At 42.1% G+C, this 22,438-nt stretch overlaps 1 protein-coding gene across 1 annotated transcript in view; it reads left to right on the forward strand.

Annotated features, from left to right (window-relative positions):
- The window catches only part of LOC107376744 (caskin-2), a 175,390-nt gene that overhangs the window by 71,617 nt on the left and 81,335 nt on the right, over positions 1-22,438 (forward strand). The window contains exons 5-11 of the mRNA XM_070545349.1: positions 331-476; positions 1,292-1,387; positions 8,204-8,328; positions 12,948-13,056; positions 13,191-13,299; positions 13,388-13,482; positions 13,820-13,934. Coding sequence (XP_070401450.1) covers positions 331-476; positions 1,292-1,387; positions 8,204-8,328; positions 12,948-13,056; positions 13,191-13,299; positions 13,388-13,482; positions 13,820-13,934 — 795 coding nt within the window. The remainder of the gene's footprint in view (positions 1-330; positions 477-1,291; positions 1,388-8,203; positions 8,329-12,947; positions 13,057-13,190; positions 13,300-13,387; positions 13,483-13,819; positions 13,935-22,438) is intronic.

Raw genomic sequence — 22,438 nt, forward strand, 5'->3', positions numbered from 1 at the left:
CCGTGTCTGCAGCTCACCGCTCCCCCAGGGGATGGGTCAAATGCGGAGAACAAATTTCGCACACACACCTGTGTGTGTGACAACTGATGGGACTTTAAATAAGAGGCAACAGATCAGAAAAAACATGAAATATTTTTGGTTTATTCTTTCAAATCGATTGTCCAAAGTCTACTTTAACAAGTGCTGCTTAGTTTTTGTTGTACTTTTGTATTTTCTACAACATTCCAACTTCTCTGCATTAGATCTTGTTTGAAGTATTATTCATTAACAATAAGGATGTCTCTGATAACTGCAACATTTTCTTTTCTCATGTCCTGCTGTTGTCCCAAGGAATGCGTCCCCTCCATTATGCAGCATGGCAGGGAAAATCTGACTCCGCCTTATTATTACTGAGAGCTGGAGCTTCAGCCAACTCCCCTTCCTGTGACGGACAGATCCCGTTGCATTTGTCTGCGCAGTACGGACACTACGAGGTGGTGAGGAAAAACACAAGCCTGGCAATACATCCAATAGGGAGCCTGAGTCTCCTCCCTGTCCGGTCGGCTCATGGGTCCTCGGAAGAACGAAAACATGAAAGGAAGTCAACGGGGCTAAAAACGCTATTTTCTAATCCGCTTTGCCTCACGCCCTGGACCACACACATTGGACTGCAATTTAAAAGAGAACTAATGATGTTTGTTTCGACCACACCAGTCACGTACTATTTTATGATTTGTCAGCATGTAAAAGTTTGTAGTTAGCATGGCTACAAATTAGACGTTGGCACGTCGCATGTATGACGTCACCACAGAATCTCCCAGGTTTATGGTGTTTCTTTCCTTCTGAAGGAAGGATTTCAAGTTTGCTGAACTTACAGCTGTTTTCCCTCTATTTTTTTGCCGTGTCTGGCTCGATGACGTCACTTTCATGAAGTGTATTTGTAGTTCTGGACTTATTGTCACACAAAACCTAAAATAGCGTTTCCCCCTGTTTGAAAATAAGCACGTTCTTGGTATCAAAAAGCTTCTTTAAAATTCACGAACATCATAGGAGGAGTTGGAAAATAGCATTTTTAGCCCCGTTGACTTGCATTCATTTTTTTGTTCTTCCGGAGACCCGTGGTCCAGAAGTAGATGGGCGTGACTTAGGGTGCCTATATATGTGAAAATATACCAAACCCAGAGCAAAATCCTTTTGCTTCGGCAACTGTCTAGGGTAGAAAAACACGGCCTTGATTTCCAAAGCATTAAGGGTTAGGTGTGATATATAACTGGAGTGTTGGCTAACAGTGTGTCGCTCTCTTTGCTCTTAGTCTGAGATGCTCCTCCAACACCAGTCCAATCCTTGTCTCCTGAGCAAGTCCAAGAAGACTCCACTGGACCTTGCCTGTGAGTTTGGCAGAGTGAAGGTACAAGAATCAATTTTACCATTGCTTTAAACTTTAAAAACCACCATGCATAATTGTCCCAGTGCTGCTGTGGTGAGGATCCAAACGCAGGTGAACTAAACAGGCAGGCCGGTGAGGACGTTTTAAGAGTTTTAATGAAAAGCACTCTGACAAGTAAACAATGAACAGACAAGGAACACAGAACTGGGAGGGTTTAAATACAAAAGGAGCTGACGTCTAGAGTAATTGGGAGACAAGAGGCAGTTGGGGGGGGGGCTGTAGCAGTCACTGCTTCTTGTGCTTTTGTAGGACTCACAAAGGCTAGTTTTTTAAACCTGGCATCCAGCAGTGTTGGTAGTGTCAAAACTCTAACAGACTCCTAAGCCCTTTTCAGACAGACATTCTGGAACATGTGCGGACAACTCAATCCGGTTTTTAACCGGAACTGTGTTTTCAGACACACCACTTTTGTACCGGAACTTGTCCTTTCGGCTGCCTTCACACAGCAAGGAAAAGTTCCAGATGTCTGAGGGAGGGGGGAGGTGGGGGGGGGGGGGGGGGGGGCGGGAGTGATCGGACTTATGTTGAGCATAATTCTGCGCACACGAAGATGCATAAGAGACCTGGATGATGAAGCTCAACGGTTAAAGGAATCACTGAAGCGGTGTGAAGCGCTCCGTCGCGCGTCTAGACGGTACCGTAGGAGGCGAGCTGCCGTGGTTCGCCGCATGCAGCAGCGGGCTTTCTAGGTGCGCACAGCGTCCCCCGGTCCCCTCCTCCTCCCCCTCCTCCCTGTCCGAAACTCGGCCTCACCAGTCTGAAGCAGCCACCCTGTCCGTAACAAGTCCGGACCTGTTACTAGGGGCGCCGACCGGTTAAATTACGGAACACGTTATCCGGATGTTTGTATTCAGACACAAAGGTCTTACGGACAGATTCCGGAACATTTCCGTTTTTCATGTCCTGTCTGAAGGGGGCTCAAGTGATGTGTATGGTCACGCAGTCTTCTCACCATGTTTTCGCTCAGCTGCTTTGGCATGTTGGTACTCAAAGTCAGAGTTCTGGTTCCAATAGCATGATGAACCATTGCCATCAGAGGTGTTACTTCTGATGCTGACACCCTCTTCTCAGATGAGAGCTCCACTGTTGCTTGGTGGAATGGAGCAAGGATGCATAAGGTGTCCTTATGTTTATGTTTATTTATTCAGCAGACGCTTTTATCCAAAGCGACTTACAGTTTATAACCTATAGAGCATGTTATGATCTGTGGGGAAAACCGGAGTACCCGGAGGAAACCCACGCATGCATGGGGAGAACACGCAACTCCACGCAGAAAGGCCGCAGCCGAGCTTCGAACCTGCAACCTTCGTGCTGCGAGGCAACAGTGCTAACCACTGCGCCACCATGCAGCCATGTGTCCTTAATGCTGTCATACTCCGGTGCTGTCAGTGGGGACGTTTCTGTTGGTAAGGAGGCCAGGGCAGCCCCCACTGGCTCTCTCAGGTCGTACACGCGTTGAAACATTTGGAATGTACTGTTCCGAGTGTCAACTTCCCCAATCATTTTGTGGAAGTTGACACTCGGCAGCCCATTCCACATTTTGTGGAATGGGCTGCCTTCCCATTTGTTCCTGCACCTGGAACAGTCGCTCCTTTGCGGTGGTGCTTGTCCTGAAATATGTTACGAGCCGTCTACATTAGAAATATCCAGTCATCGTGACCCTGTCATGTGACTGTTTTACCTTCTTGTGAAGATTGTTGCAAACAGGAACGTTAAACCTGATTAGCACCAGAGCCACGCGCACTGCGCCGTTACCTCCATCTCTGTAAACGAGGCAAAAACAAATAGATCGGATCCTTTTCTTACCTTTTCAACAACGTTTAATGTAAAGTTCAGTTCAGCACAAAGTTTAACTACAACAATCCATCGAGACAGAGCCTGGATTTGTATTCTGAACAGTTTAAACATGTTTTAAAAGGAGACGTGTGACGCGTCAAAAAGCGTCACCTGCAACATTAAAACCACTGACAGGGTGAAAATATCTAAGTGCTGTCGACACAGACGGGCTACACGTTCTGGGTCAGTTTCATACACACTGTTTTATCTACTATCTTCTGCTGAACGATAACTTTAAGGTACACGAGCGACTGGGTTTGGCTGCTGTCACCTGTTGTGATCGGTTAAAGCAGCTCTCTGCTGTCTGAGGGTAGGCCCCGCCCACAACGCCGCGGCTCCCAGTGTTGTCTTTACTGTGGGAAACGGGTACTAATGGCTCTTTGATGGGAAAAGGTTGCAGACCCCTGGACTACAGCGTGATCAACAATGGCGGGAGGAGAGAGAGGTGTGTTTTCTAGCTGGAAATGTAGTCACTGTTCAGAGTTTGTATCAGCTAAAGATGAAAATATTAAGGTTGGTTGTACACTCTGTGCTGGCTCTGTGTGTTTTATTTTTTATGAATACTATTTGTTTTAAGTGAGGTCAAGAAAGACTGTTTTTATTTTATTTTTATAAAACCTGCATCATGTCAGGCGACAGGGTTAAAGTTCAACTTTAAATGGAAGAAGACACGTTGTTGACATCACTGTTAAAAAGCATTTGCAGTAACGTGAGTGTTGGCAAAACCAGATGTAGTTTTTATGTTGAGGCAGCGGAGAGTGTTTTTGGTAGATGCTGAAAGTAACTAACAAAGTAACTCATAATCTAACTTAGTTACCTTTTAAATTATTTGAATCAGTAAAATAACTAAGTTACTTTTGGAAGGAGTAATCAGTAGTCAGTAATCAGATTACTATTGGCACTGTGTCAACACTGTCTGTCCTCCAATTAGTGGACTGTGTTGTTGCTTCACCCTAACCATACCGATCTAGACAATTCTGGACCTACAACAGAAGAGGGACAAAAAGTACTGTGACTGGCATGATCCGGGTAGATTCTCTGGACCGGTCTTACAATGGGGACAGAAAAATTTGCAAGCCGACCCTCCTTGTTCCATGCCAAAAAGGTCAGTGGAAATGAAGCTTTTGTGACTTGTAATGGTCCACAAGTGCTAACACCTCTGGAAACTCCTTCAAAACTGTTGGAAAACCATCTCAGGTGACTACCTCTAGAAGCTCATCAGGAGAATGCCAAGAGTGTAAAGCAGTGATCAGAGCAAAGGGTGGCTTTTAGAAGAAAATAGAAAACAAAACATGTTTTTAGTTATTTCACCTTCTTGGGTTAAGTCCATAACTCCTCATGTGTTCAGTCATAGTTTTGATGCCTTCAGTGAGAATCTCCCAATGTAAATGGTCATGAACATAAAGTCAACACATTGAATGAGAAGGTGTGTCCAAGCTTTTGGCCTGTACTGTAGATAGATCTTAGACAGGTGAGGTTTCGAATAGTGAGCTCCTTATACAACCTTGAATTAAATAAGTTGTGAGCTAGCACATGATGCACTATAACGGATGTTAAACACCGTGGTTTCCTGTCAATGATCCGAACACATTACACCTAACTTTTGTTCCCAAGCTCTTCTAACTTCGACCAAATCCGCATCCGAGACCGTAAATTTGTTATACATCAGGCATCTAATCTATTTTTTATCGGATGTGAGAGATAACAATTTGAGGAAGGAATGTCGAACATGAAAAAAACAGAACAGGCTGGAAGATTTGCTTTAGAAGAGAGGCGTGAAAAGTTCCAAGAAGCACCATTCCTATAGAGGTCCTCAAAGGTGGCAATTCCATGACATCTCCATTGGACATATGTACCATCAGTGAGACCAGACCAGGAGGAAATAAATGGTTTAGAGTGATGGGCATGTGTACGGATGGGGAAGTATATTTAAAATGATTCCTGTATTGTGACAAAATCCTAAGACTAGCTTGTACCACGGGATTAGTTGTGAAGCGAGTCAGCTTGAACAATAACAGAGAACACGCCTCTTAGCAGGTGGAAGTGCTCTAACTTACACTACAACAGCTCGCAGGAATCTAGCCAATATGTTCATCCATGAAAATGAGCAGACCAGTAATAAAGTAGAAAGGTAGGCAAAGCAAGCCCACCATCAAATTTCAATCTAAATAATAATGATTTCCTCACTCTGGGATGATTCCCTCCCAACACAAATGGCAGAACCAGCTGATCTAATTGTCTGAAACACGTTTCAGGCAGAAACACCCACCCACAACCCAAAACAGCAACCAGGGCTGGACATTCATCTTGACCGCGTCTATTCAATTAAATTCAAATTCAATTCAAAGATACTTCATTAATCCCAGAGGATAATTAGAGTTTCAGTACACACAACTCTGATATCAGACATACATACATAGACACATGACAAGAATTGGTGACTGTGGTCATTCACAACCCGAGTCGCGCTACCTTAATAGATCAAGAGGGTTTATATGAGGATAGAGTCAGGGGAGGGAAAAAAGGCACTTCAGAGTTACCCTCCACAGAGAGGGCAGCTTTGCTCTGCAAAAAACACCTCAGACAGAAATGCAACAGACTTCAGACATTACACAACATAAGTGTCTATTGGGCCACTTAGAGACAGAAGTAATGAATTCCAACTTTGGAAGTCAGATTTGAGCTGGCTGATCAGAGGTGAGAAGTTAGAAGTATATAAAGAGGATAAAGTATGAGTCACATTGACTCCTAAATACTTGAATCCAGAGGGGCTAAGCTTCAAAGGGATATCAGATTGTTTAATTGCAAGACGTAATGGATTTATTGGAAAACATTTGTTCATTTTCAATATGAGTTGCTAAAATTTGAGCTAAAATTTTAACACCTACATTGAGAAGTAAAATGGGCCTATATGAAGTACAAGATGTCGGGCCTTTGTCCTTCTCCAGAAGAACCATGATACATGCTTGAGATAGTGTAGGGGCAATAGACCACGTTCAGATGATTTGCTGTACACTGATAAAAGCAATAGAGCCAGCTTGTCTTTAAGTGTTTTGAAAAACAGAGCAGAAAAGCCTTCCGGGCCCGGTCTTTTACCTTTATGCGTGGTCTTAATTGCACGTATAAGTTCATCTAAGTGGCTCATCTAACTGCTCTGCTACAACAGGATCAACAGTTGACATCCTAAGTGTCCAAAAGCTAATCCACTTCGGGGAGATTAGCAGCAGATTCAGAAGTATACCAAGTGGAATAATATTTTTTAAACACCTCATTCACCTCTTTAGGATTAGCGATCAAATTGCCTTCTGTGTTTTTAAGCTGGGATATCAATTGAGAGGAAGTCTGACATTTTGATTGGTGAGTCTACTCGGTTTATACCCATGCTCATGATGCGTTGCTCGTACTACGAAGTAGCAGTCGTTCATCATCCACAGCAGAGGGTAAATCAAATTCAGTCTGTAAATCAAGTCGTCTTTCATGTAAATCAGGAGTGGGATTAGTCGATCTACATCGCGAATTTGTGTCGTCAAATTTTGGAATTTGGTTTTACAATCCTTTGATGAGATGGAATCTCGTTGCACCCCTTGGTCCATGACGCAAAGCTTAGCTGGATGAAAGATACCAAACCAAGCTCCTTCCATGCTCTGCAGTTGGCCCCGAATGTTGTTAAAAGCTGCATGAGCCTGGGCTATTTTGGCGGTTTGGTCAGAGAAGTTGGAGATGACCATGTTGCATATCCGTATTTGGATTCCAACACAGCCATCTCCTTTGACATGGCATCCATTTTAGCTCGGAGATGAACATCTGTACATGTGGAACGAAACCACTCCATTTCTGTTACCGTGCTTTTCACTCCCGTCTAGTCTGCCTATGTCTACGGCTGCAATCCCTGAGGACAGGTCCCTCTTCAGCGCCAGTGTGTCAGACCTGATAGACATGAGAGTCTCTGCAAGAGCCGCTGACAGAAAAAATAAACAATCAATGATGAGCAAGAGTCTGCTTCTAGACCTGCAGAAAGGGACACACAACAATACAACAGGAGCAAGCTATCACTGCATCAACTCAATGAGGAAATATAAAATCAACATTGTTTTACTGAACAATCACACGATAATAAATCACAGTGCATTTAGTGCCATCCACAGCCTTAAGACATGTGTGTACACGCGCTTGTTTATGTAAGGTTTCTCTATAGGAGCGTCCAATAGAGAGTGTGAGGGGCCACAGATCTGCCCCCCAAAGATGTGTAGGAGACGGGGGGAGCTCCAAGTCCCAGAGATCCAGGCGCTGTGTATTTGATGACAGCCCGATATGCAACAGGTCCTGACGGACATTTCAGCTCTCATCCCACTAACGTTTTTAGTTCATGAATGTTGTTACAAGAGTGGGATTTTGGTTCTGTATCAGAATTATGTTAAAAGGAAAGTGTTTGTATTATTTAGTGTGTGTGTGTGCGTGTGTGAGTGTGTGTGTGTGTGTGTGTGTGTGTGTGCGCGTGTGTGTGTGTGTGTGTGTGTGTGGGGGGGGGGTTATGACTAACCCTAACCCTTCCCTTCATCATGAACCTAATAAATGTCGTTAGCCTGAAGGTGTCACAGAGGGTTTGTCAGGATTATCTCGGGGACAATGTCATTGAGCTGCTGTTGGAGACAAATGAAACGTCACACTTGTTCCTCTTACTAACTTAACTTAAGCTAGTTGTCGTTTTGCACAGAAATTTTACAGTTTAAGCATCCATGACTGGAGCAATGTAATGTTAGCATCCTAGAATGATGTAGTGTTTTCTTTGGGAGGGGGAGCATATATTGGGATCAGAAATTAAGAGTCAGACAATATCGTGTACTGTATGTAAGCCATATCAAGCATCCCTAATGTGTGTGTGTGTGGACAGTTTTATTCTACAGTGCCATTTTTTTAACCCCTGATTGTTTTCATTTGTAGGTGTGTGAGCTGCTGCTGAACAGTAACATGGTGACGGGGCTGTTAGAAGGAGGGAGGAAGGACAGCCAGGACTCGACCACCCCCCTCCATCTGGCAGCCAGAAATGGACACAAAGACATCATCAAGTGAGGGAAATGATAGTTCTTGTGTTTTAACTAGTTTTGCTCCTGATTCCTCCTGAACCGGTTCTAGTTCTGGTCCACTGACTGTTGGTTTATGGTCCCAGCATAGACATCATTTCAGTTCAAGTTTATTTATCAAACGCCAAATCACACACACACACACACACACACACACACATGGTTACATTGTGATTTCTTAGTAAATATTCTATTTAGTGAGAGAACATCAGAGTAGCTGCTGTTACAGTGTTTGTAATGCTAGCATCCCTGGTGCGGTCCTTCACCCACCCCACCTGACCCAACCCGGCTCTGGTTCTGGTTTGTCCTCCACTGAGCAAGCTCAGTATAATCCCCTAAACCAGGATTGTTCATTTCTGGGTTTGGAGGGCCGGTATCCAGCATGTTTTGGTGGTTTCTCTGCTCCAACACTCTAGGTTCAGTGGTTGAATCACCTGCAGCAGCTCCTCAGCTCTGCAGAAGCCTGAAAGTCACCTGCTGATTGAAATCCGGTGTGTTGAAGCAGGTTAAACTAAAACCTGCTGGATACCCAAATACCCCTGTCCTAAACACACGAGCTGTTTTTACAGCACCAGAGCGTTTTCAAAACCGGATTTGCCGCGGCTCCCTGGGGAAGATAAAGGTTGTTTATAAGATCAGACCGTGGCGGTAATGTGGCGCAATCGTGGCAATTTTATGAAAGATTAGGTGATGGCGGCATAAAGGGGGTATGGGGCGGTCTCTGCACCGCCGCAGACTTTCGTTTATCTTGGACATAACTTGCTTTTTATTGCGATTGAAGCCGTGATCGTTCAGTTTTTTTAACAAGCAGCTCCTAAAGGTGTCTGTCCCCATCGGTCCCTGTGCGGTCTCTGGTGATCTGAGCTTCAGCTCTAACAGAGAGGCTCGTGGAGCGCTGCGGCGCTCCAGTTTGCCACGTCAGCTGATTTAGTTCAAAAAGCAAACCTTATTGCCCGTGTTTACTTTCATTTTCAGTAAATTTGCCAGCCAGAGCTCAGCAATAACTCCCCACGTCATCATGACATCTGCCTCTGTTGCGCCAGGGCGCATACGACAGACCATTACCCCAACATTACTACCAAGCGAGGCGGAACGAATGCCGCAAAATTCGCACAACGCCATGCCGGCATGGCGCGTTTTTAGACATACCACTGCGGTAATATTACGCCGGCATGGTGTGTCTTGTAAAACAGGCTAATGAAAACTTAGTGTGACACGTGCACCGGGGCCCAGCTCAAACTTGCTACGCCACTGTCTCTGTCTATCTGTCTGGATGAGGGAATGGTAAGTGGATGCTCGCCCTTAGGGGCCGCTAGGGCATTGCCCCGCTAGTCTCACAGGAAGAAGAAGATAGGAACCACAAAATATTCAAACATGACTAAACAATCTCTACATCACACAGATTACAGGTGCTGTGTAGAATCTGCACTTGGGCATGTAGGTTAAAGATGTTATTTACATTTTTAACACAACCGAATGGTCTTGTGACGTATTTCCTGTTACTTTTTGGGTGCAGCAATCTCACCATAGACCTACGATAACTGGTGCATGCATGCTGGAACCCCCCCAATAGAAAGAATAGGAGGGCCTTTGGGCGCAGGGTACAGCACCCATGAAGACACGACAGGAGACAGTAAAATAAACAGTAAATTTTCAGAGAGTAATGTGTGTGTGTGTGTGTGTGTGGGGGGGGGGGGGGTCATAAGGAAAATGGCTGTCTCCTGCTGTTTTGCAACCTGCAGGATGGGCCTCCAGCATGAGCATGTTAAATGTAAAGCCAGCTGATCAGAGGCATATCAGTAGATGGTACAACTCCACATGCTGCCATTTTCTCCTTGTTGCTGAAACAGGAGCACCAGAGCTGTTCCCCACAGAGATGAACTCTCAAGACATTCCTGTATACTAGAGACCAACGCAGACGTGTTGGAATGCACCAGTGAACTTGGTCTTTAAATAAGTAATGTCGGAAAAGGAAAAGTACGACAGCACGTCTGGAACCTTTAACAATAAAGAGAAAAGACCATCTATAAATATAATGTCTAAATAAAATGTGACTATAGTAACATGATGTGGAAGCTGTTAAAAACCCCAAAAGTTTCCATCAAAATAATATTAAATCTAAAAAATCAGCACAAAGCTGACTGATTTTCTGTCCCTCAGAGAGCAGCTGTGATCAGCAGCAACAGAGATGATGGTCGCTGCTGTATCAGCGTCACAACCTGGCGAAACACCAAAAATCTGCCATATTTACTACCTACAACTGATGTTTTTAAACCATTATCAGAAGTTAACTTCAGTCTGCTGCTCATCTGAAATGTTAAATAGATTTATAGATGTCTAGAGAAAACATCCAGGGTGCTTTTCCATGCCAAGGAACCTCGGCTTGATGTCTTGGCCACGCCCCGGTTGCCTAGGAGATACATCATCGGGTGCCGCAAAGGCGTGTTCTAATGTTCATGTTCTACCGACGCATGTGTTCTCCGTTTGTTAGCCGTTTAGCTAGCAGAGCAAGGATGCACGGGAGGTGTCATGTAGCCTAGCCTTGGTCAAAAATTACCCAGAATACACCGCGGTATTTTCAAAAGGACAGTGGATCAGAAGCCGGCAGCTACTTCAGGGACAGTTTTCAAATTTAAAAGTAAGTCAACTAACTTAGAATGGGTGGGCCTTGGTAAAAGCCATACCTTCGGTTTTAGCGTTTTATTTTATTTATGATCATCTCAAACCCTGATTATGCTTAGTATAAATGCACAAATATAGTCTCTCTCTCTCTCTCTCTCTCTCTCTCTCTCTCTCTCTCTCTCTCTCTCTCTCTCTCTCTCTATCTCTCTCTCTCTATATATATATAGATAGATAGATAGATAGATAGATAGATAGATAGATAGTTAGATAGATGATAGATAGATCGATCGATAGATAGATAGATAGATAGATAGATGATAGATAGATAGATAGATAGATAGATAGATAGATAGATAGATAGATAGATAGATAGATAGATAGATAGATAGATAGATAGATAGATAGATAGATAGATAGATAGATGATAGATAGATAGATAGATAGATGGATGATAGATAGATAGATAGATAGATAGATAGATAGATAGATAGATAGATAGATAGATAGATAGATAGATAGATAGATAGATAGATAGATAGATAGATAGATGATAGATAGATAGATAGATAGATAGATAGATAGATAGATAGATAGATAGATAGATAGATAGATAGATAGATAGACAGACAGATAGATGATAGATAGATGATAGATAGATGATAGATAGATAGATAGATAGATAGATAGATAGATAGATAGATAGATAGATGATAGATAGATAGATAGATAGATAGATGATAGATAGATAGATAGATAGATAGATAGATAGATAGATAGATAGATAGATAGATAGATAGATAGATAGATAGATAGATAGATAGATAGATAGATAGATAGATGATAGATAGATAGATAGATAGATAGATAGATAGATAGATAGATAGACAGATAGATGATAGATAGATAGATAGATAGATAGATAGATAGATGATAGATAGATAGATAGATAGATAGATGATAGATAGATAGATAGATAGATAGATAGATAGATAGATAGATAGATAGATGATAGATAGATAGATAGATAGATAGATAGATAGATAGATAGATAGATAGATAGACAGACAGATAGATGATAGATAGATAGATAGATAGATAGATAGATAGATAGATAGATAGATAGATAGATAGATAGATAGATAGATAGATAGATAGATAGATAGATAGATGATAGATAGATAGATAGATAGATAGATGATAGATAGATAGATAGATAGATAGATAGATAGATAGATAGATAGATAGATAGATAGATAGATAGATAGATAGATAGATAGATAGATAGATAGATAGATAGATAGACAGATAGATGATAGATAGATAGATAGATAGATAGATGATAGATAGATAGATAGATAGATAGATGATAGATAGATAGATAGATAGATAGATAGATAGATAGATAGATAGATAGATAGACAGATAGATGATAGATAGATAGATAGATAGATAGATAGATAGATAGATAGATAGATAGATGATAGATAGATAGATAGATAGATGATAGATAGATAGATAGATAGATGATAGATAGATAGATAGATAGATGATAGATAGATAGATAGATAGATAGATAGATAGATAGATAGATAGATAGATGATAGATAGATAGATAGATAGATGATAGATAGATAGATAGATAGATGATAGATAGATAGATAGATAGATGATAGATAGATAGATAGATAGATAGATAGATAGATAGATAGATAGATAGATGATATATAGATAGATAGATAGATAGATAGATAGATAGATAGATAGATAGATAGATAGATAGATAGATAGATAGATAGATAGATAGATAGCTATAACATAAGAAAACATTAAAAAAAGTCATTCTGAAGGTGTGGCCGCTGTTATTTAGCTGTGGCTGTGCACCACGATCACTTCCATGTAGAAGAAAACCTGGGGTGGATGAGGGGGGTCTCTCTGATTTGTACCTGTGGTTTAACACTGTTGTTTCTGGTTCCCCTTCCCAGATTGCTGCTGAAGGCTGGGGTCGACATCAACAAAGCCACTAAAGAAGGGACAGCCCTCCACGAAGCCGCCCTCTATGGGAAGACCGAAGTAGTGCAGCTGCTGCTCGATGTAAGGACCAGATGTTTGTGTCCTACTGACGAGAGAAGGTTACAAGGACTCAGTTTTAATGTTTCTCAATGCTGATACTGTCACATTGTGCGTGTGCGTGTGTGTGTGTGTGTATGTGTGTGTGTGTGTACCAGGTGGGGATCAATGTGAACATGCGTAACACGTTCAACCAAACAGCTCTGGATATTGTAAACCAGTTCACCACCACCACAGCTAGCAGGGAGATCAAAGAGCTGCTCAGAGGTTTGGATCATTCATGAAGACTGATGACGGGGAAATGCTGCGGCTGCCTTACTGCCACGCTGTTCCTTTTTACTCCTTTTGTTTGCAGAAGCATCAGGTTCTGTCCAGGTTAGAGCGCTGAAGAACTACTGGAACCTCCATGACCCTACTGCTCTCAGCATGCAGGCTGGAGATCTTGTCTTGGTAACCTTCCTAAAGTATTATCACCCACCATCTTCCTGCTGCTGCTGCTCAGAAATCAGCTGTGCTACGTTAAAGACCGTGTTTAAGTGGATGGATCTGAGCCAGTGTCATGTCCTGAGGCACTCCAGTGGTCTGAATGTCTATGGAGGGTTAGGGTTAGAGTCACACACGTCAGACTCTGAAGCTCCTGAGTACTGTTCTTGAGCTCTTGACTGATCAGCTGCTACTCTGCTGGTAGTTATTGTTGTAATCAGATTACAGGGCTGTTTTACACGTTGTGCCTGTTATCAGTCTTTTAGCTGAGACACACACATCTAACAGGATCTGTTTGCATTAGGTCCTGGAGCAGCACGCCCATGGACAGTGGAAAGGCCGCATCCGTGACCCACAGCAAGGCACAGATCGAGTGGGCTTCTTCCCCCCTGCAGTGGTGGAGGTCCTCAGCAGAAAAGGTACAGGAACACGCAGCATGCAGCAGCGTCCTAAGACCATCAGTGATAACCTAACTGAGTCATCATCTCAGTTCGTTTTGGTTTTTCTTTGTGAAGACTAATATGTGAAAGACAAACACAGAATTGAAACGAGGTTACTTCATGTCCCCCGCACAAACACACTTTTATCCAGAATGTCCCTACGACTAATAACACGTGTGCCAGAAGCCCATGCTGATTCCACCTCCAAACCATTAGTATGGTGTTCTTGGGGGGTGAGCAGTGCCACTTCTTCGCCAAACACAATGTGTAGAATGGTTTCATCTGACCGTACTATCGTCTCCCAGTAACCCACAGGATTCTCCCAATGCTGTTTCACAAACTTAAATCGGGCCTTTCAGTGCATTGCTTCTAGTTCTCTTTGGAACTACAGTACCTGCTGATGCAAGGTCTTCCTGAAGTTCTTCCTGTGGTTCTTCACTCTTGGAGATCTTCCTTGGGTATTCTCTGGACTCCTCGGACAGGAATCTTACGTGGAGCACCTGGTTGTGGCAGGTGAACTGATGGTCTTCAGTTGGAAACCTCCTTTGGCACAGATGACAACAAGCTCATGATAAAAAGAGACAGCTTTCCACCTGAAGCCAAGCAGTCATCCTCGTAAAAACAGTGCAACACTTCATCCATAGCTTCTCTACTCAGATGATCGTCATCTAAGAGCGAAGTTGGCACAACTAGGGGATGGGAATTCCTGGTACCTACGAATCGATACCGGTACTTAACGGTACCAATTTCTGATACTTTTGCGTGTTTAATAATTATTTATATTGTTTTATAATTAAAAATTTATTATTTTCCCAATATATAATCATAGTTGATAAACATCATGGTAAATAACATACAACTGTCTGTATTTATCATCGTAGTGTTGTATAAAATTCTTCAACATGAAAACTTATAACGACAGTTTCTAAATGAAGCAAAAGCAAACCCAGCTCCATGTACTCCTAATCCTCTTCTAATCCCTCTGGAATAACTCTGATGAGGAGACCATGTGTTATAAACTACAGATGAAACTAAAACAAACTTTGATACTGTACAATAATTTGTTTTTTAATATTTAGGTGTTTCACTAACTAAACCAGCTCCATGGACTCCTGTTCCTCTCCTTTCTCCTCTGGACAAACTGTGTGATGGTGGGTCCTTGTAGTTTAATAAACTGTGTGATGTTGGTCATTGTAGTTTAATAAACTGTGTGATGGTGGGTCCTTGTAGTTTTATAAACTGTGTGATGGTGGGTCCTTGTAGTTTTATAAACGGTGTGACAGTGGGTTATTGTAGTTTTAAAAACTGTGTGATGGTGGGTCCTTGTAGTTTTATAAACTGTGTGATGGTGGGTCCTTGTAGTTTCATAAACTGTGTGATGGTGGGTCCTTGTAGTTTTATAAACTGTGTGACAGTGGGTTCTTGTAGTTTTATAAACTGTGTGATGGTGGTCCTTGTAGTTTTTTAAACGGTGTGATGGTGGGTCCTTGTAGTTTTATAAACTGTGTGACAGTGGGTTCTTGTAGTTTTATAAACTGTGTGATGGTGGGCCCTTGTAGTTTTATAAACTGTGTGATGTTGGGTCCTTGTAGTTTTATAAACTGTGTGATGGTGGGTTCTTGTAGTTTTATAAACTGTGTGATAGTGGGTCCTTGTAGTTTTATAAACTATGTGATGGTTGTTTGTTGTAGTTTTATAAACTGTGTGACAGTGGATTCTTGTAGTTTTATAAACTGTGTGACAGTGGGTCCTTGTAGTTTTATAAACAGTGTGATGGTTGTTTGTTGTAGTTTTATAAACTGTGTGACAGTGGGTTCTTGCAGTTTTATAAACTGTGTGACAGTGAGTCCTTGTAGTTTTATAAACTGTGTGATGGTTGTTTGTTGTAGTTTTATAAACTGTGTGACAGTGGGTTCTTGTAGTTTTATAAACTGTGTGATGTTGGGTCCTTGTAGTTTTATAAACTGTGTGATGGTTGTTTGTTGTAGTTTTATAAACTGTGTGATGGTGGGTCCTTGTATTTTCATAAACTGTGTGATGGTGGGTCATTGTAGTTTAATAAACTGTGTGATGGTGAGTCCTTGTAGTTTTATAAACTGTGTGATGTTGGTCCTTGTAGTTTTATAAACTGTGTGACAGTGGGTCATTGTAGTTTTATAAACTGTGTGATGGTGGGTCCTTGTAGTTTTATAAACTGTGTGATGGTGGGTCCTTGTAGTTTTATAAACTGTGTGACAGTGGGTTCTTGTAGTTTTATAAACTGTGTGATGGTGGTCCTTGTAGTTTTTTAAACGGTGTGATGGTGGGTCCTTGTAGTTTTATAAACTGTGTGACAGTGGGTTCTTGTAGTTTTATAAACTGTGTGATGGTGGGTCCTTGTAGTTTTATAAACTGTGTGATGTTGGGTCCTTGTAGTTTTATAAACTGTGTGATGGTGGGTTTATGTAGTTTTATAAACTGTGTGATAGTGGGTCCTTGTAGTTTTATAAACTATGTGATGGTTGTTTGTTGTAGTTTTATAAACTGTGTGACAGTGGATTCTTGTAGTTTTATAAACTGTGTGACAGTGGGTCCTTGTAGTTTTATAAACAGTGTGATGGTTGTTTGTTGTAGTTTTATAAACTGTGTGACAGTGGGTTCTTGTAGTTTTATAAACTGTGTGACAGTGGGTCCTTGTAGTTTTATAAACTGTGTGATGGTTGTTTGTTGTAGTTTTATAAACTGTGTGACAGTGGGTTCTTGTAGTTTTATAAACTGTGTGATGTTGGGTCCTTGTAGTTTTATAAACTGTGTGATGGTTGTTTGTTGTAGTTTTATAAACTGTGTGATGGTGGGTCCTTGTATTTTCATAAACTGTGTGATGGTGGGTCATTGTAGTTTAATAAACTGTGTGATGGTGAGTCCTTGTAGTTTTATAAACTGTGTGATGTTGGTCCTTGTAGTTTTATAAACTGTGTGACAGTGGGTCATTGTAGTTTTATAAACTGTGTGATGGTGGGTCCTTGTAGTTTTATAAACTGTGTGATGGTGGGTCCTTGTAGTTTCATAATCTGTGTGATGGTGGGTCCTTGTAGTTTTATAAACTGTGTGACAGTGGGTTCTTGTAGTTTTATAAACTGTGTGACAGTGGGTTCTTGTAGTTTTATAAACTGTGTGACAGTGGGTCCTTGTAGTTTTATAAACTGTGTGACAGTAGGTTCTTGTAGTTTTATAAACTGTGTGACAGTGGGTTCTTGTAGTTTTATAAACTGTGTGACAGTGGGTCCTTGTAGTTTTATAAACTGTGTGACAGTGGGTTCTTGTAGTTTTATAAACTGTGTGATGGTGGGTCCTTGTAGTTTTATAAACTGTGTGATGTTGGGTCCTTGTAGTTTTATAAACTGTGTGATGGTGGGTTCTTGTAGTTTTATAAACTATGTGACAGTGGGTTCTTGTAGTTTTATAAACTGTGTGACAGTGGGTTCTTGTAGTTTTATAAACTGTGTGACAGTGGGTTCTTGTAGTTTTATAAACTGTGTGACAGTGGGTCCTTGTAGTTTTATAAACTGTGTTATGGTGGGTCCTTGTAGTTTTATAAACTGTGTGATGATGGGTCCTTGTAGTTTTATAAACTGTTTAATGTTATGTACTTATAGTTTTATAAACTGTGTGATGGTTGGTCCTTGTAGTTTTATAAACTGTTTGATGTTGGGTCCTTGTAGCTTTATAATTTGTGTGACAGTGGGTCATTGTAGTTTTATAAATTGTGTGATGGTGGTCCTTGTAGCTTTATAATTTGTGTGACAGTGGGTCATTGTAGTTTTATAAATTGTGTGATGGTGGGTCCCTGTAGTTTTATAAACTGTGTGATGGTGGGCCCTTGTAGTTTTATAAACTGTGATGTTGGGTCCTTGTAGTTTTATAAACTGTGTGATGGTGGGTCATTGTAGTTTTATAAACTGTGTGATGTTGGTCCTTGTAGTTTTATAAACTGTGTGATGTTGGTCCTTGTAGCTTTATAAACTGTGTGACAGTGGACCATTGTAGTTTTATAAACTGTGTGATGGTGGGTCGCTGTAGTTTTATAAACTGTGTGATGGTGGGTCCTTGTAGTTTCATAAACTGTGTGATGGTGGGTCCTTGCAGTTTTATAAACTGTGTGACAGTGGGTTCTTGTAGTTTTATAAACTGTGTGACAGTGGGTCCTTGTAGTTTTATAAACTGTGTGATGGTTGTTTGTTGTAGTTTTGAAAACTGTGTAACAGTGGGTTCTTGTAGTTTTATAAACTGTGTGACAGTGGGTTCTTGTAGTTTTATAAACTGTGTGATGGTGGGTCCTTGCAGTTTTATAAACTGTGTGATAGTGGGTCCTTGTAGTTTCATAAACTGTGTGAGGGTTGGTCGTTGCAGTTTTATAAACTGTGTGACAGTGGGTTCTTGTAGTTTTATAAACTGTGTGACAGTGGGTTCTTGTAGTTTAATAAACTGTGTGACAGTGGGTTCTTGTAGTTTTATAAACTGTGTGATGGTGGGTCCTTGTAGTTTTATAAACTATGTGATGGTGGGTTCTTGTAGTTTTATAAACTATGTGATGGTGGGTTCTTGTAGTTTTTTAAACTGCTAATTATATTGAAGCAAACATCTCTGCTGTGAACTACATTTACTGAGTATCTTCATTCCTTTTTCTGTTCATTTTCAAACTGTTAATTTTTCCTACTCAGAAGTTGGAATATCTGAGGAGAAAGCGAACGCACCATTAGCTAACAAAAGCTAAACTAGCTAGCTAACGTTATCTTAAACAGTTAATTTAGCTGCTGGAGCAGATTAAGATGCCTCATACTCAGATCGTTGTCGCTGGTTTTATCATCACCCAGCATTCCACCGCAAACTTCAGAGCGCATTCGATTTCTTCTAGTCGGAATTTCAGAGTTCCGAGGAGAAAGCGAACGTACCATTAGCTGAACGGAAGCTAACATATCAAGCTAACTTTAACGCAAACATTTTATTTACCTACCGGAGCAGATTAAGATGATGATGCCTCACTTAGAGGCTGGTTTCATCATCACCCAGTTACCCATCCCACTCAGTGAAATGGACCCAACATCAGAACGCTTCCTCTCTGCCATGCTGCTTTGTTTACAGCTCGCCCACAGTGACTGACAACGTCTTGCGCCGGCGCGACACGGGTACCAAAACAAGGCACCGTTTCATATGATGTGTCGGTGTCTTAAAAAGTACTGAGTTCGGTACCCATCACTAGCGTTGCTCCAAATAGATGCACAGTCATCCTGATTTCAGGGAAATCTTCCTTTAAGTCTCCATTTGGCCACCAAATAAATCTCAAAAGGTCTGCATCACCAGGTGGGACTTTCACTTGATTAAGCATGGACTCAATGTCAGCCATGATCACCACAGGTTCCTTTCTGCATCAGGTCCTTGTATTTAGAGATATTCCTTGGAAACTGGCACCACAATCAAAGACCACTCATAGTTTATGTTTTGTGGATGGTAAACACCACGATGTGGGATATTCCAGATTCTGTTGCTCATGTGCTTCAGTTGATTTTCAGGCACCTTCTCAGCAAAGCCTTTCAGGAGAAGGTTGTTCATGAATGCAACGTAATCAGCGTAGAACTGCTGAACCTTTTTAAAGGTTGTCTTCAGTTGCATAGCACGACACGCCACCAGCTTTATTTTGTTCCTTTGTTCTTGAAGGCAAACTGATCTGATAATGTCCATCAACCAGTTTTGTTTAACTGATGAACAGTTCCATGAATGTTTGATCTTCCACAAACATTCCAAGCTGTTCTTCTTGGCTGCATTCTGGAAATTCTGTCTTGAATTGCTTCTACTTGAGTTCGTCCAGGTTCTCCACAGAAATTGTATTCACCATTAATTCATGCTGCTGACAGTCTTAGTTTCCACCGTCTCCTGTCAGTGGTCCGTTTACAGTCCAGCCGAGCATGGTTCTCATCGCATAAGGTCCATTTCCAGTGCCGTATGTTACTTCTAATGGTTCCAGTGCTCTGGAAACATTGGTCCAGCAATTCAATGTCACCATCTATCTCTGGAAGCTCAACTCGTTTCAGCAAATTGGTTTGTTTAGGACTATTTCGTCTGTGAACAGGCATGCACTCTTGTCTTTAGTCCAGCCACTTACCACAGACACAACCTTTTCAGGTAACCAAAGACTGCACGACTGATGGGGACAGACACCTTTTGGAGCGGCTTGTTAGAAACACTTAATGATTGCAGCTTCAATCGCTATAAAAAGCAAGACATGTCCAAGATAAAAAGAAGTCTACGGCATTGCAGAGACCGCCGCCATACCCCTTTACTGCCACCATTGCCTAATCTTTTAGAAGAAGGACACGATTACACCACATTACCGCCACAGTCTGACCACTTCTAAATAACCTAAGGGTCCCTGATGCCGCCACGGCGTTGCGGCAAATTGACGGAAATGTTTTGTAGAAACGGCGTTTGATTAATGCCATCCTGTGGATCCTCCACGTCTGGATCAACAGCCAGCTTTGACACACTAGGGTCATTGGGTTGTTCATCATTTTCATCATTAAAGGAGACCACAACATTTTCCTTGTTGTTGTTGTTGAATACAGACAGTTTGGGTGGTCAAAAGTAGCTCGCCAAAAGGTCAAAGTATGTGACCTACTTTTTATGTGAATTAGAAAAAGGTGAGAGAAAAACTCCTTTTCTGAGCAAGCTTCCCTAGTCACAAGGTAAGCACTCCTGCTACAGCTGCATGTTCCAGCCCACTTCAGCATCAGCATTATTTAAACGCTGGTCGCAGCAATGCTACAGCAGGGCCAAGTTAGCACCAGCTAGCTGCTAGCTTCAGCTAACTAAAGCCTTGTTGAAATAGAGAAAAACCAGCAGTCACCTCTCAGGTTCCAGGATATACTGGTTAAGTCCAGACTATGAGTGAATGTCCGGTACTTTCCTTCATTGTTAAGCCTGAGTCATGCTTCTGTGTCTGCGTCAGCGTGGAGACACGCAACGCCATTATCTGTCCTTGCGGACCTGCTGGAGAGCTCCGCAAGGACGGACGGAGTCGAGCTCTCTTTTCTAAACATCCGTCCATCAAGACGGACAACGCAAGCTTGTGATTGGTCAGGGCACAGCTGTCGTCTACACCACCGCCATTGTGCCCTCAAAAACAAAAGAGAGCCGAGGATAACTAGCGGCAGACACGGAGAAGCTTGAAGAATACCTCGCGACAAAACTCTAAAAACATGAACGTTTAATTCACCGTGACTGGAGGAGTGAAAAGATGCGCAGCAAGCGTTTTATTTGTGGACGGAAACAACAGGAAACGTGGGTTTAGAGGTGGGGAGCGCATGAAGAGGTGGAGGAGGATGAGAGACAAATATGTCCGTGTTAAAAAGTCTCTTATAAACAAAAACACAATATAAACACGCTATATTGGACCGATACATGACAGGATACCACAGAACAGCGCTACGCCCTCTGCTGTCCTGGTGGGGAATTGCTTTACAACACTCTCCAGGAGACGGAGAAGTATGAGGGCAAAACGTCTCCGTTCGTGCGTCTCTCCTTGTTGGAGCTGACGGAGAAGCATGACCCAGGCTTTAGTCTGCAGTAGAGCCCTGCACGGGCCTAAAATCTGAGCCCATGTCCGGCCCGGCCCGAGGGCCTAGGGCTTCAGTGCAGGGCTCTAGTCTGCAGCCTGTCTTTGCCACACACACATTCTTGACTCACTGCTTCAGTGGGGACTTTTTTCTTCTTTTCAGAACTTTATTGAACAAACAAACATTTCACAAAATCACAAAATGTGTATGAAATAGAACACAGAACATGTGCATGGGTGCAAAAATGTCAGATAACCTAAATGTAGGGCAAATATTCTTTAGTCAATGTTAGTTAAGGCCTGAGTGGGAACTTACTGAGAAATCCAGACTAGTTTCTGCTTTCACTTGTCTCTCTTTAAATTCCCCAACACACACACGCACGCACGCGCGCACGCACGCACACACACACACACACACGCACGCACGCACGCACACACACACACACACACGCACGCACGCACGCACGCACACACACACACACTGGTGAAGTGGGCAGGTAAAACAGGTCTTTTTATGATGAGCCTTATTATGCGTGTTTTTCAGGGCTCCTGGAGTAGCTCAACACCAAAATAACCTGTTTTTTGTTGCTAATAAACTGTGTAATTGGGTCTTCACAAATGCAAGCAGAGCCTCTCCTGTAATTTTATGGAGGCGATTTACCTTAAAGGTGCAGTATGCAAGAATAATGTGAGAATTTTACAGAGAAAATCCCAAAAGAGTCTGATGTTTCAGTCATGTTGGAAGGAAGGTTCTACTGAAACACATTTCATATCCAGGTTGCCAGTTTTTCTCCTTACCAAACAAAGGAAGGAGGTGCTGTGTCTCCTGCAAGCTAATGCTGCAGCGCCCTCTAGTGTAATTAGACGATAGTCGGCAAAGAACTCCAGATTGTTT

Source organism: Nothobranchius furzeri, chromosome 16 (assembly GCF_043380555.1).
Source record: "Nothobranchius furzeri strain GRZ-AD chromosome 16, NfurGRZ-RIMD1, whole genome shotgun sequence".
Taxonomy (NCBI): Eukaryota; Metazoa; Chordata; class Actinopteri; order Cyprinodontiformes; family Nothobranchiidae; genus Nothobranchius; species Nothobranchius furzeri.